At 39.8% G+C, this 14208-nt stretch overlaps 1 protein-coding gene across 4 annotated transcripts in view; it reads left to right on the forward strand.

The window, feature by feature from the left end:
* KCNJ16 (potassium inwardly rectifying channel subfamily J member 16) overlaps positions 1-13842 on the forward strand; it is a 31674-nt gene extending 17832 nt beyond the window's left edge. For 3 of the 4 annotated variants that reach the window (XM_054083136.1, XM_054083137.1, XM_054083138.1), the window contains exon 3: positions 12169-13842. In XM_054083136.1, the coding sequence (XP_053939111.1) occupies positions 12245-13531 (1287 nt within the window). In that variant the 5' untranslated portion in view covers positions 12169-12244 and the 3' untranslated portion in view covers positions 13532-13842. Of the gene's footprint in view, positions 1-2952; positions 3040-12168 lie in introns of those variants that run through there. The other variant, XM_009558222.2, reaches the window with a different exon arrangement.
* The last annotated feature ends 366 nt before the right edge of the window (positions 13843-14208 follow it).

Here is a 14208-nt window from a genome sequence, read left to right on the forward strand (position 1 = left end):
CAAACAGAGGAATGTCATTCTCATTCATTTTCATTTAATATGAAACACAGATTCTCCTCAATCATATGTCTGCTACCATGTACACTTTTTCATTGTTGATAGGATGCTTTTACAACAATAAAACTTCAAACTAGTAAGTATTCCTCTCTTTGGAATTATTATGTAGTTACGAAGAACAATTGAGCCAGACAATGACACAACCTGTTTCTTGTCTTCCTCAATGGGAAATGGGGTTTGAGTTTTGTGAGGATGTTCATAAACAGCCAAGGGTGTGTAAGGCAAAGAATGACCTCAAAGCTGAGTTTTACACAGGAGAACAAAGAGATCTCAAGTCCTGATTTGAAAAACACTCAAAGACCAAATCAATGGCATAACATCATAATTATCAACACGCGTCATAATGTTGCTGGAACCCACTCGCCGCTTCTGCCTTTAAACACAAGTAAACGCAAGCTCCTCTCCTAATTGCTATGCAGCTGTCAAACTTCATAAATAATGTTTGTGCTGGCAGTAGCTGGGAGATAACTTCATCTATCTAGCATTCATATGGACCGGAGATTCCATCCTTGCTTCTTTCTGCGGGATGTTTTGTGACATTATTGTTTTCAGATTGCTTTCCCTTTGTTACGGTACTTCTGGCTTCCTTCCAGAACCTTTGAGGTTACTTTTTAGTCTCCTTAATCTGTACTTTCTCCACTGAGCATAATCAGCATTGCAGTTGCTCCCAGACTTAAGACACCCAAGTGGTGTGACTTGTTTTTTTCTGTGGGAAACACCACATTATGTTTTTCACAGACTTCATTCCCTGAAGACCTCTTTGGTAAGAAGCGAATACAGCTTAGCACTATACAAAATGTTCCTGAGGAAGAATGCCACCAATCCAAGCTCGTGGGATTTGGAGCTTGTCAGCAATTTGATAGCAATTTGAGGTTTAATTAATCACCTACGGATTTGTGTGACTTTTGAGTGACTCTGGCTTTATGGCAGGGGAAAGTGATGTTTTTACTCAGTTTTATTCAGTCTAAATAGGAGTAAAAATGACCCAGGGAGAAAAAAGCATAAAATACCTCCTGCTTAGCCTGAGTATATCACTTCTGAATTTAATGTTGTTGCCCAATCAGTTATCTAATTCCTAATGAGTTTGGAGTGGTTCAGGTGACAGTGAAAGTAAATTTCAAACCAGAGAGAAACATTACGTTTAGGCGTGCTGCTATCTCTAATGACAGCACCCCTGTAAAGTTAATGTGTAATAAATGAGAGAGACATTTGCTTCACAGGTCCATAGCGCCTATAGGGAAAACCAGAAAAGTTGTTTTTCAAAGCTCTCTTTGGAAATCGCTTTGTCAATGAAATGAACTGTAGTGTAGTTTAGATATCTTTTTTTTTTTTCCTGTCAGTGTTGACATTTGTAATATGGCAGATTTTTATTTGATGTATTTTTGTTAACATTATCTTGATAAGATCTGCTCGCTTGTTCACAGTGTTTGCCTTTGAGAAGTAAAACAGGAAAAACACAACTGACTGAACAGGTTTATGACAAACATCTTGAAGGGAGCTCAACCTCCTCTAAGCAGTTCATTCAGTCAGTCGTACTGCTGAGTGAAAATCTTAATGCAAAGATCAGTCACAGAGGTACACACCACACACCACGGGCACTGAGGAAGGCGGAACCAGGCTCTATGCAACTCATTGGAAGAAAAAAATCCTATTGAAAACCCCTCAATTCAGTTTTTATTAAAGGCAATTTTTATTATTTTTTTTTTAATAACCACTGTCACTTTTGGAAACAATTTATTTTTTTTAACAATAATGTATTCACTTTCCCTGAGACAGCTGAGGGATTTTCTGAATTCATTATGATAAGACCAAGAAACCAGTTTGTTGCATTCTCCAGTGGTTTGTTGTAAAGCCTTCAACAAGTGTTTCACCTCTCTGGCTTCAGTCTCAGGAAGGTTTGAAGCAGGCTTACATTTGTTCTTATTATGTGCTTGTAGTTCAGCATATGCATGAATGTTTTTCTTACATTTAAACCCAATGCCTTAGCTCTTGGATTGTCCTCATTCCACATGGAATTCCTCTCAAGTCCTTCAGGAGCTGAAGAAACTGACTGCCTATGATTGAAGGGTCCATTCCCTGGTGAGCCCACGGAAGAAATGATTGGGATTTACTCACAAACCAGTTTGGCAAGTGCAGGTTTCACATATAGTGGTTGAAATATGGGTACAAAAATAAAGAAGAAAATATCTAGGAACTTATGTTAGAAGTATTAGTGGTAGTCAAAAAAAATCCACCCAAATAAAAATAAAACAAGTTGAAGATAAAAGGTTTTTACTATCAGAAAAAGTATCTTTTTAACTGTGCGAGGCAGATTGTGAGAGGCATTTTCAATGCCTGTCGCAATGTATGCCACACACACCGTGTGTAAGGCAAAAGTACAGCAAGAAAAAAACTATCTTCCCTTGACAGCTTTTGAGAACTCAGAATATGCCAAAAGAAAACTCTAAGAAGCAGGAGATATGAAATGAGGAGGATTAGATCTGAGGAACTCTGCTACAGAGGTGATAACTCAGTCCAAAAGAATGGGATATTGATATGAGTAACTACTCATCAGGGTGTCACAGTTAGTATTGGTGCAAATATTGGAAAGGATCTTAAGAATTAAGTACTAAATCTGTCTGCTACACATGGTTTTAAATGGAACGGAGAGGAGAAACTTTGTATGATTTATTCATAAATTATGAATAAAGTTTGCCCCATTAAATATTTCATGTGGACCACCATTAAAGAATGCGCATTGTCATACACAAAACTCAGCTCTGATTCACGATGAATGCCTCCATCTCGAGAGGGATGAGTAACTTAGCTAATGATGTTTTAAAGTTGAGGGAGAAGAGACAAGCTTTAAAAGGAGATTCTGTTTTTCTTCATATTCCTTAATAGACTAATCCTTTTGTCCAGAAAATCACTGAGGTGATCAGGAATAAACTGTGGAACAGCTTCAAGAAACTGAAAAGGAAGTTATGCAACCCGCACACTGAGGTAAAAATAAAGTCCTTAAATGTACAGTCCAAACACATGCACACGTGATTTTCCAGTTCCACATTATTTTCATTATCTGACTTGCAAAACGTCAACATACTGTAAATTAGACTGTTGAACTTGGGAATAGAATGGCAGAGTTGAAAACAAGAGTAGCCAACATCATGCTGAGTATAAGTTTTGAAAAAACAGCTCCTGAGTTTCAGAGTAACCTGCCTTTCCAGATCACATGCCACCATGCTGAGACTGAGGGTCATGAGGTTGTATACACAGGAGTTCAGCCTTCTGCTCAACAAGGTGTTGAAAGCCACCTCCGAAAGAAGCATCCCACTCCCAAATTACCTATAGACTGCGTGGAGTTAAGTAACGTTATGGAAAGTCCACCTTCTGCCAAAGTCTGTGAACCAAAGAAAACGAAGATTTTAAGAAGCTCTTGTTCCTTAAAATGCATTTGCTATAATTCCAGCAGGCCAAGCCAATTCTGAAGAGCCACGATGGATACTGCCTGTGGTGATACTAAGAAACCCAGCAGCTAAATGTGATCCAAAACAAGAAATCAAAGACAATCCCTTTGCTGACTTCAGCAGGACTTGGATCAGGTCTCTGATCTCTGAAACCATTTAATTTGTTTCACAGGCTTTTAAAAAGTGATGACATACGTTGCCTGACAAACACATATTTTGATTTGAATGAAGAACCTGAAGCTCAGGATGCCATGTAGGACTATGGGCCTTTACTGAGCAGCTCTAACCATGCGAATTACATGATATGCTCCACTGCACTCAAGAGAAAATCATGTTTGAGCATATCAGAGGTGGATTTCTGCTGTCTCTACATTCACAAACGAGTTGTACAAAGCTGCTCAGTGAAGCAAGCAGTCATTCTTGACTCTAGTAATAATCGTTATTTGATTGCCTGGTTTATCTGACTGCATGTGCTAATGTCAGTCACAGAATTTTCTGGTTTGTGGTGTTTCCTAAAAAATTAAGTCATGGTGGATGCAATTCATTTTATGTATATGTCTCATTTTGATTTGTTTTTTTTTTTTCATTTCCTTTTCCATTTCCTCAAGGAAGTAATTCAAAAAGAGTTTTTCACCATTAGATCCTACGTCAGATTTGCAGATGTAAAGGCTTTGGTGATTTAATTGGCATTTAAGATGTTTTATTAGGTGGGCTGAGACAGCTTCTAGGTATTATAGTGGAATTCCTGCTGCGGTCAGTAGCCCAAAGTTGAGATCAGCAGAGACTTGCAAGTGTTCCTGTGTGCCTGGGACAGCCCTTAGAAGTCAATAGCTGGTGTCAAGCCACATCTTAGGGAACTGTCTGGTAGGGTTGGAAAAAAAGATCAGAGATCCTCCAGCTGCCTACTCACATCTTCCTTCTTTCATGAGTTGAGCAGAGCTCGCTCACGCTGTTAACTTGGGATTCTATTTTATTCTATTCCTTATATGAAATACAATAGCAAGGCATCTGATCCAAGCATCATTGACACCAGCAGAAGGCTTTCCATTGTCAAAGCTTCAGCCTTTTGAATTGGCAGGATTAAAACTTGCACAGGCAATATAACGGTTTCTCTGATCTTCACACAATCCTTTGGTTAAAGCCAAATAACCTTTTCGTCTCCCAGTTATTTTTGCCGTGCGCACACACACAGAGCTGCAGGACCAGGGGGCACTGATGTAGGTAGGAGTGCAGGAGCTCACTGTAGGGCTATAAGAACTACAGCCCTGTGTCTGTATATTTCTTGTTCTATAGCCATTCGTGAATAAAGATCACAACTGGAAAGATAGTGATTCCGTGTTCTTATGTCACAGTGCCCTTGCCTGGTTTACATTGGTTTACAACGTACGCCAGAAAACAGGAAAAAAGAGTACACTTTCTGCCTCAGGAAGCAGAACTGCACCGTGTGACGTAAAGGAAACAGTCCCTGAGACTGGAAGAACCCTTTTAGAATATCAGCCCTTGCCCGTCCCCAAAATCCTACATTATTAATGACCTGTTGTGTTTTAAGAAGAGATTTAACAGCGCTGAATCGCAGCAAATAACAGAGCTGTGGGTGTTGGCTCCATTAAATGAAAGTGGTCAGCATTATCTAATCTGATTGTTCGTGACCTGTCACTTACCTAGCGTTGAAAACATTATTACATTACATCATGTCTATTAAAAGCTGCAACAAACTCTTCTACTATTCCTTCCTAACAAGATCTGGGGGAAAAGTTCCTCGAAGGATTTTTTCTGTGCCTTTGTAGGCTGAATGTAATCCATAAGGTTTAGTGTTTGGAGAAATTCTACTGCACACATCTGCAGAATTACTGAAATTAACCTCCTTCGCTGTGCGTCGGTGCAGATATCACTGTGTCAAGGGAAGAGGGAGGAGGAAACCATAATTAGTGCTAACACTTATATTCAGTCGTTTCACAGCTAACATGCATTAAAACTCAGGAGATTCTGCCTGCTGAAGGAGTAGATTGGTTACTCATTACCAAAGGAAGGCGACAGTATTTATAATACATTTTTTCAGCTATTTCATGTTTCAACATCTGTAGATTTTCAGGTCTAGGATATGAACCAGCTACAGCATTTTTAAGAACCGAGGCTGCAGAGGTTTGACCAGAAATGATCCAGTCAGCTCGATTCCGAAATGCAAATGGATCACAGCTGATGGAAAGAGAATCAGAAGGAGCAATTTCCAGGCTGGAGGAAATGACAGCGGTCCTGAGTGAACCTAGCCGCTCCATCGCAGGTGAACACTGCAGGAGAGGTGCAGCAGGGTTAAAAAGAGGAAGAGAGTCCCGAGAGTCAATTTTAGGTTTCACCCCTGCCAAATTGTCTGAGACAAAGAATGGCGGTGAGGCCCAAAATCAAGAGTTTCGAGTTGCCAGCACTTTCCATTTCTCATGGTATTTCAGTGTTTCCACTGCTCATTTCTGGCTAAAACCAAGCAGTGCATACAGTAGGAATAAATTAAAATAGACATTTTCAGCTTTCTACAGCTTTGGGGAATTGCTCTGAGTGGTAAGCAGAAGGCTGGTTCACTTTTAACCTGTCCTGTGGCTCTGAAACAGGCCACCAGCCTTTGTCAAGGAGCAACTTTAAAAGTCTGCCTTCTTAGAAGGGGCCAAAGTTATAATGTATTTCCTTTTTGGTTTTTTTTCTTTGTTGTTTATTTTTTTTTTGTTTTAAGGAGATGTGGTTTCACTTAGAAAAATTAGATGTCAATATATCTGTTACTGCGAGGTGTTCCAGTGTAGATTGCAGCACTACTGTATGGCTGTAAAATCTGCGCAAAGATCTGCTGCTCTGTGCTGTTTATATCTATTTTTAACCATGTATAATAAACAAACACTTTAAATCTTGTGTCTATGTGGAGGTGTTGAATAGCAAGTCTAAGGAATATTCTTTTGCTCCAGCTCTGAGCTTAACCTATTCAAAGTTTTCTTTTATTTCTGTATTTGCAATCTTCTCTTCTGCTGTTGAAAGTTCTGTGTACACAAAAGGATGGAGAAGAAGGGTGTTAACTCATGAGGTGATGCTTGCAGAACAGTGCGTTACAAATGTGACAGAGTTCCATTGGCAACTGATGAACTGCAGCCCTACTACTGCGCTGAAGTGAGCTGAACAACAGAACTTTTATTTTAAAGGGAAAGTTGAGCCATTGAAAAGCTTCGCTCTGATGGCTTCAAGACATTACTATGGATACAAGAAAGTTCTGTGGCTGAAGCTCACGGCTGGGGTGAGCTCCTCTCCTGTAAAGTCAGCGCAAAAGGACTTTCTGATCTAAAAGTGCTCTGGGTCACCCTCTGTGGTAGGAACCCCTCTCCTATGTTCTTGCTCTCTAAAGGTCTGGCTCTGGGTTCAATTCAGGGGATTTTGCGTTGCCCCATCCCCCTGCCTTATAGAGATGCCCTTTAGTCATTTGTGGGGAGCTGAGGAAAATTAAATGATTAAAAAAAACCCCATTTGTAGTATCAAGTTGTGCTTATCAAGCTCTCAGGTCTGACCATATCAGACCGAGAATATCAGACAGTTCCTGAAGTCGTGAACATCATTGTTCTTTTTTTTTGTTCTGCCAAAGGAGGTGAGTGAGAGGTTTTGCACCATAAAATCTATTTTGTGAGACAAGCGTAGTAGATTTGCAAGCTCAGTTTCCTGAAGCGTACCTGTAAGAGACGCCAGCAAACACCTCCGTGGGTGGACGTGTGGTGTGCGTGGCGTGAGATCCACAGATGATGAATCATGATGTGTGTCAATCCTGCTCTGGGGATTACGTATTAGAAGCATAAAGACTGCCTGTAAGCATTAAAAGTTAGGTCTGTTTGCAAAGAAGAGAAGGAAGGAAGGAAGGAAGGAAGGAAGGAAGGAAGGAAGGAAGGAAGGAAGGAAGGAAGGAAGGAAGGAAGGAAGGAAGGAAGGAAGGAAGGAAGGAAGGAAGGAAGGAAGGAAGGAAGGAAGGAAGGAAGGAAGGAAGGAAGGAAGGAAGGAAAGAAAGCGGGCTCAAGTCTCTCTTAATAGATTTATATAGTTTTTTTTGTGTGGTGTGTTTTGTGTGTTTTTTTTTTTAAAGAAACATATATTTGAGTCAATTCCAGAGCAGCTCAAAAGGTTTTGACTTGTCACATTTCTGCTCTGTGAGCTGAAAGCCTTCCAGGGTTACACAACAGTGACTAAAACTGGAAACCTTTCAGACCATTTCTAAAATGAAGGAGGAAACTGAGGCAATTGCTAAACCAGCTCTAAAGAGAGAGATCCACTTCCATGTGTGTGGGGTTAGAGTGAGAGTACCCGGTTTCATTTGGAAGTTTCGAGCTGTTTTCTTTTTGATTTAATCTCTGAACAGAGAACCAAGATTTTTACATTGTTCTGCTTAATGTTTTACAAACAGACTGTTGACTGAAGTTGTCACTGGACAAAAATTCACCCCTACTTGCTTAAATAATAGGAAATTACAGTCATAAAATGAGTCTAGCAACATCTCGTTAGGTAGTAGTTTAAGGTGTAATGTGGGGATTATCCTCATAAAACACTGAGCCCTACACAAAAAATATCAAGATTATAGTGACCATTACACTTAGGGGAAGTCTTTACAAGGCTGAACTTGATGCTTAAGGCTTTAAATTTATTGTTGAGTGAGCTAATGAAAATGAAGAGTTCGAGTTCTTCTGGTACAGCTACTTTATTCAAAAGGAACTCGATGAAGATGATAAATATGATAAAAAGGCTTGCGTCTGCCAGTGTTTGCTTTCTGGTAGCTCTCCACTGGATATAAGTAGTTGTTGGCTTTGTTTCTATTTCTACTACTGCACTGCTTTATGACCTTTGAAATATAGAAGTTTACTTACCTTTCTCCCATATCTGATTGGGATGAAATTTTCAACGATATCCCATAAACACAGGTCTCTGGAACAGTCCCTTATCTCACTGGCCATCTTTCAGTATCCCATATAGTAAGATCCCAGCCTTTGCTTAAATAATTAAGAAGCTATGCTGATTTTCAGAACTCTGGGTCTGATGTATAAACTTTAGAAGAACCTCCAAACCCTCTCTGCCATTTACCCTAATGAAATCTTTGAGATTTCTCTATTTCTGTCTTCCTGCTATCCTGCCCAGCTTCCCTGCTCCATTTTTATCTCTGACAAGTTTTTATTTGGGGGCGTAAAATGCATTTATAAGAATATTTAGCAGAAGTCCTGCAAATTTCAGCAGTATGAAAGAAGAGGCTCATGATGGGTACAAACATGCCCAGAAATAAGGAAAAACACACTGAAAGTAAAAGCAAGACAAGAAAAGGGTGAGCGTTTGTGTTTTAGTATTAGAGGAAGGTGAAAAAGCTTCCTGGCGACATCTGAGAATAATTTGCAGCAACCGATCTGTGAGCTTTAGTGAGTAGAGAATGTTTTTAAATCCTCCCCCACCCTTTTGTTAATCTTTACCAGGTAGTAGGACCTTTAATGTGATTCGTATGGCTTTCTTAGGTATGTGTAAAATAGTTCTATTTTGAAAAATAAGATTTTTGAACTGCCTCTAAGATTTAAGTTCGTAAGCCTGGTTGTAAGTTTTCTCCCCTCTAAAATTTGGTAGTAATAATAGCCTTCAGACTGTTCTGCAAAAGGCCGCGTGTCTCAGTAGAGTGAGCGATGAACATCTGGCTCCACAGCCTCACTGCCTCTCATTTGGAATAGGAAAATCATGTGCCTGTTTAAAAGTGTCCCCATGAATGAAGTACAGCTCGTAACGTAGTCTTACATAATTCAGAAACACCAAAGGATGTTTTTTTAGAAGTAAATGTTCTAAGCAACGTCAGACAATGTTAAAGAGATTTTAATTATGATACATGATTCTTATTGCACTTGAGAGACTTTAAAGGGTAGCCTGGAAAAGTTCAGATTTGGCTTACCTTTAAGCACACCCAAAATACCGGGCAACAGTTTTAGATGTTTTTGAGTGACTGAGGAGGCTATTTCCTCAGACTTTCAAGCACATTTGGGATTTTAGGTCATCTGGGGCACGTCTCCACTCCGCAATGCCAAATGGCTGTGAGCAATCCAATTTTCAACACGACGGAGAAAGATTAACTCAGATTCTGAAAGCAATATATGTCTTTTACCGTTGCTCTGCACCGATTCTTTTTTACTCCATCAAGCTTCAGGGCTAAATTATTTGGTTTTGGGTTAGGAAGCTCTGTATCGTGTTCCATTTCTTTTTACAGGCATACTTCTGGTGGCTTTGCAAAATCCAATCTAGCAGCTTACTACATGGCTTCGTTTACACCAGTCAAAAAGCCATCATCAACATCCATGAGCGTATATTTAGGACTAAAATCTGTACTTAGGAAAGACCTTAATTAGAGTCAAAGCTCCTAACGGAAGATGCCTCTCAATCAGAGTTGTCTCCTGTGTACGACCGACTACCAGGAAATCAGAGTGGACTTTGCCACACAGCTTTGAGCGTGACAGTCTGTGATTCTTGTCAGCACCAACAAAATCTAAAGATGGTGCCAGCAAAGACCATTTTTGAAATATAATGATTTGCTGATGGCAACAGCAGACAGTGGAATCAACTCAGTAGTCTTTGATTCATGATCTACTTAGTCCCTTTTAGAGTCCCAGCCTGTCTGTAAGTATTTTGAAGAAACTCTGATTTGAATTGGTAAACAAGAAAAACAGTGTAAGCATGTTTTTTATTTAAAATTATATTGGCTCCTGATTACAATTTGTTTTATTTTCACACCTCATATTATGAGTTTCTTCAAAAAATAACTCAACAGTTTCCAGTTTTGTTTGTTGTTAAGTGTGACTTATAAAACATTAGGTCAAGAGTCTTCAATAGAGTAGGCTACACTGTTTGTATAAAGCTATGAGTAAAGCAAGCCTTACGAATGTTTCCAAAGAATGTATTCCAAGAAGTATTTTTGGAAACATTAATGTTGTGTTTTTTAATGAAGGCCACATTCAGAGGCTACGACACCATATGTCACATTCATTTCTCTACTGAAAAAAAAAAAAAAAAAAGGAAAAGAAAAAAGAAATGGAAACTATGTTTGGCTTTTAAGTGTTTTTGGAATAGTGTCTTTGCATGCCTGTCATTGTTCCTTGGATGGGAGAAGGCTTCTCGGACTGTTAATCTAGTCCATCCAATATATATTGCACTCTATGGGCCTGACTTCTGCCTCGAAGTGTGTGCAGTCATTTATACTCAGGCAAAGTGAATGAAGAGCTGAGGAAAAAGACTACCGCTAGGAAACTTTTCTTATAAACTCATTTTCCATGAATATGTTGGCTTCATTGTAAAAGCTACATCTGAACTTCTGTCTGCTGAAACCAGCTAAAAATGGGAAAAGTACTTGTCATTTTTCCATTGAAAACGTACAATTTTTGGAAGAGGAAGGATGTTTTTTCCTCAAAAATATTAGCTTTTTCTCTTCATAAATACCAGTCAGAAGCATGAGATCTGGCAAAAAAAAATTGAATTTTTCTAGCTGTGTCCCCTGCCACTTCTGAGTTGTCAGTGTTTTCTGTGTTAGCGGTTGGGATATGGTCAAATGAGCTGGAGACTTGCAGGAAAAGGCATTTGCCTTTTTCTAGTGCTGTATCCTAGAAGTAATTAATTCGTAAGCATTCCGTAACTGATTAGTTCAAGTTAAATCTTTCCTTTTTTATTGGATTCCATTTGATGAGGTCTCAGTTTCTAACACAAGTTCTTGTTATTATTTGCTAAACATAAAGCCTAGCACCTCGTACTGCTGAAGTTCATATGGCTGCAATAAAGACACCATTCTTTCCCTGATCTCTCAGAGGAATCTCCTAATTCACATCATTTCCTAAACTTGTATCATCCACAAAATTTATTAATATAATGCATGATTTTTTTCAAATTCATTAATAAAAATTTAAATACTTTCTGGCAGCCGAATTTTTTTTTCTTTATTTTTAAGGAATGACTTGTGAGGGTTTCCAGGACCTCAGAGAAGTTTCGTTTTCATTTGAAATGTAAATACTTTTCTACAAATTAAACAAATATATCCTTGTAGCACTATCCCAGTAAAGTTCAATTCCAAGACCAGGTTTTTCTGGGCAATTCTGAAACACAAATAACAGTGAATGATTGTGTGGTTGATACATTTTCTGGTTAAAACACATTAGCGCTGAACTTGCCTGCCTGTGCTACTGAAGTTGTGTCTAAAAGAGGGTGTTTTCCTAGGCATTTATTCTAGTAAAGGAAAACAAACAAACATGCAAGGAACAATTAGCTACCTTGAGTGTTTAGCTAACTTTAAGAGGGTTCAGGCCATTCCTGTGACCATTCATGACAGCCCATCCTAATTTCAATGTTCCTTCACCAAAACATTAGAAGAGGTACTCACAGTGAGGTCACCACAGAGGTTTTTAATTTCTGTTTTCATCTACATACCAGATTTTAGGATGGATAAGAACATTTCTAACGGTTTGAATTTCTAGCTGCCTCATATTTCCAGGTCTACATTTTGACCTATGTTGTGTAATGAATGACAGAGACTGTACTCCGCGGAAAATTGCTCATTGCCCACAGAGTGAAAGTATTTAGATTTGGTGTTACACAGTCCTGGCATAGGAAATTAAAGCAAAAATAAACTTTTTCTTTTATTTCATAGATTTCCAATGAACAAAGAAAACAAATAGCCTCTGGGACCACAAGTGTGTTCTGTAAACTGATGCCACGAGGCAGATATGAGAAAGATGACTGAAAGTGGTTGCTATAGGCCTGTAAACATACAGGGAAATAAGATCAGTTACCAAGGCGCTTGTCAAGAAAACCCTGAAAAGGGGATGAAAAGATTGCAGAAGAGATTTCTCCACAAGGACGGCAGCTGCAATGTGTACTTCAAACACATCTTTGGGGAATGGGAGAGCTATGTAGTGGACATATTTACCACCTTGGTGGACATCAAGTGGCGCCATATGTTTGTGATATTCTCATTGTCCTATGTTCTTTCATGGCTGTTCTTTGGACTAGTCTTCTGGCTGATAGCAATCCAACACGGAGATTTATTCAACGATGAAGAAATAACCCCCTGCGTTGCAAATGTCCATAGCTTCACGGGAGCATTCCTATTCTCCCTTGAAACGCAAACGACCATTGGTTACGGTTACCGCTGTGTTACAGAAGAGTGCTCTGTTGCGATCCTCATGGTTATCCTACAGTCAGTATTAAGCTGCATTATTGACACCTTCATAATTGGAGCAGCCTTGGCTAAAATGGCCACAGCTCGAAAAAGAGCTCAAACCATTCGTTTTAGCTACTATGCTGTAGTTGGCTTAAGGGATGATAAATTTTGCCTCATGTGGCGCATTGGTGATTTCCGGCCAAATCACATGGTTGAGGGCTCTGTACGAGCTCAGCTTTTGCGGTACAAAGAAGACAAGGAAGGAAGAATGACGATGGAATACAAGGACTTGAAGCTGCTAAATGACCAGATCATACTTGTTACACCAGTGACAGTTGTACATGAAATAGATAGTGAGAGTCCCTTGTATGGTCTAGACCGGAAAGCTCTGGCCAAGGACAACTTTGAAATCTTGGTCACATTTGTCTACACAGGTGATTCAACAGGAACGTCACATCAGTCAAGAAGCTCGTATGTCCCCAGAGAGATTCTTTGGGGCCATAGGTTTAACGACGTCTTACATGTAAAGAAAAAATACTATAAAGTGGATTGCTTACAGTTTGAAGAAACCACGGAAGTTTATGCTCCTTACTGCAGTGCCATGCAACTGGATCGGAAGGAGCAAGAATGGAACAGAATTGAGAAGACACGAGAAAAAGAAGCAGAGACATCAGCACTGGAGATCAAGCCTTTTAGTGCTAACCAAAAGTCATTTAGTGCAGTTGCCCTCGTCACCAGTTGTGAAGATCCAGAAGACCCAGTGACAGCTGTCAATCAGCCTTCTGGAGAAATTTCTTATCGGAAAGCAGCTGTGACCTTAAGTAGGTTATCAATAGAGTCCCAAATCTAGCTTTTTACTGCAATTGAAATCACTTTGAACAAATCCTCCCAGCATAGCTTTTAGAATATAAACAATGAACTCAGATGCACAAGTATTTATATTATAAACCCCGCTGACAGCATGCCTGCATTGTAATACAGCACTGAGCTGCTAGAAGGAGCTTCCTAATGGTTAGTGTGGGTATCAGTAACAGGTTTAGCATTGGTACAAGCCGACAGCTTACATCTGGGCTCACTAGACAGCTACTGTATTTGAGCAAACCTATTGTAAACTTTATTACCCTGCATGGACCAATGTTGGATGTACCCAGAGGCAGATAAGGATCCCATCCTCGGGTTACATTGGTGAATCTGTGGGGCTTTTCTTTGTAGGAGGAAGTGAACTGGCAAGAGTAACTGAACCCAGTATTACTGACCAGCTTTGGAAACCTGCTTACGCCCTGCCTAGTCCTGTAGGATCCACAGTGGGATCCTGGAGAGCTTTTCTCATTTCCTAGTCGTTAGCCATTCCCAGAACTGCCACTCCCCAGCGGCTTGAGGTATGCGGTATGTCAGCCGGCTTGGGGCTGCGTGAAGGCTTTGTTACGTGGCTCTGACAGCTAGGAGGGCTGGCCAAGCTGGCTCGTTTGCACTGTTTGGAAAACAAAATGAGACCTCAAGTTTGAAATCAAAATCAGCAAAATCAGG

This window comes from Cuculus canorus, chromosome 18, assembly GCF_017976375.1.
Source record: "Cuculus canorus isolate bCucCan1 chromosome 18, bCucCan1.pri, whole genome shotgun sequence".
NCBI classification, from domain to species: domain Eukaryota; kingdom Metazoa; phylum Chordata; class Aves; order Cuculiformes; family Cuculidae; genus Cuculus; species Cuculus canorus.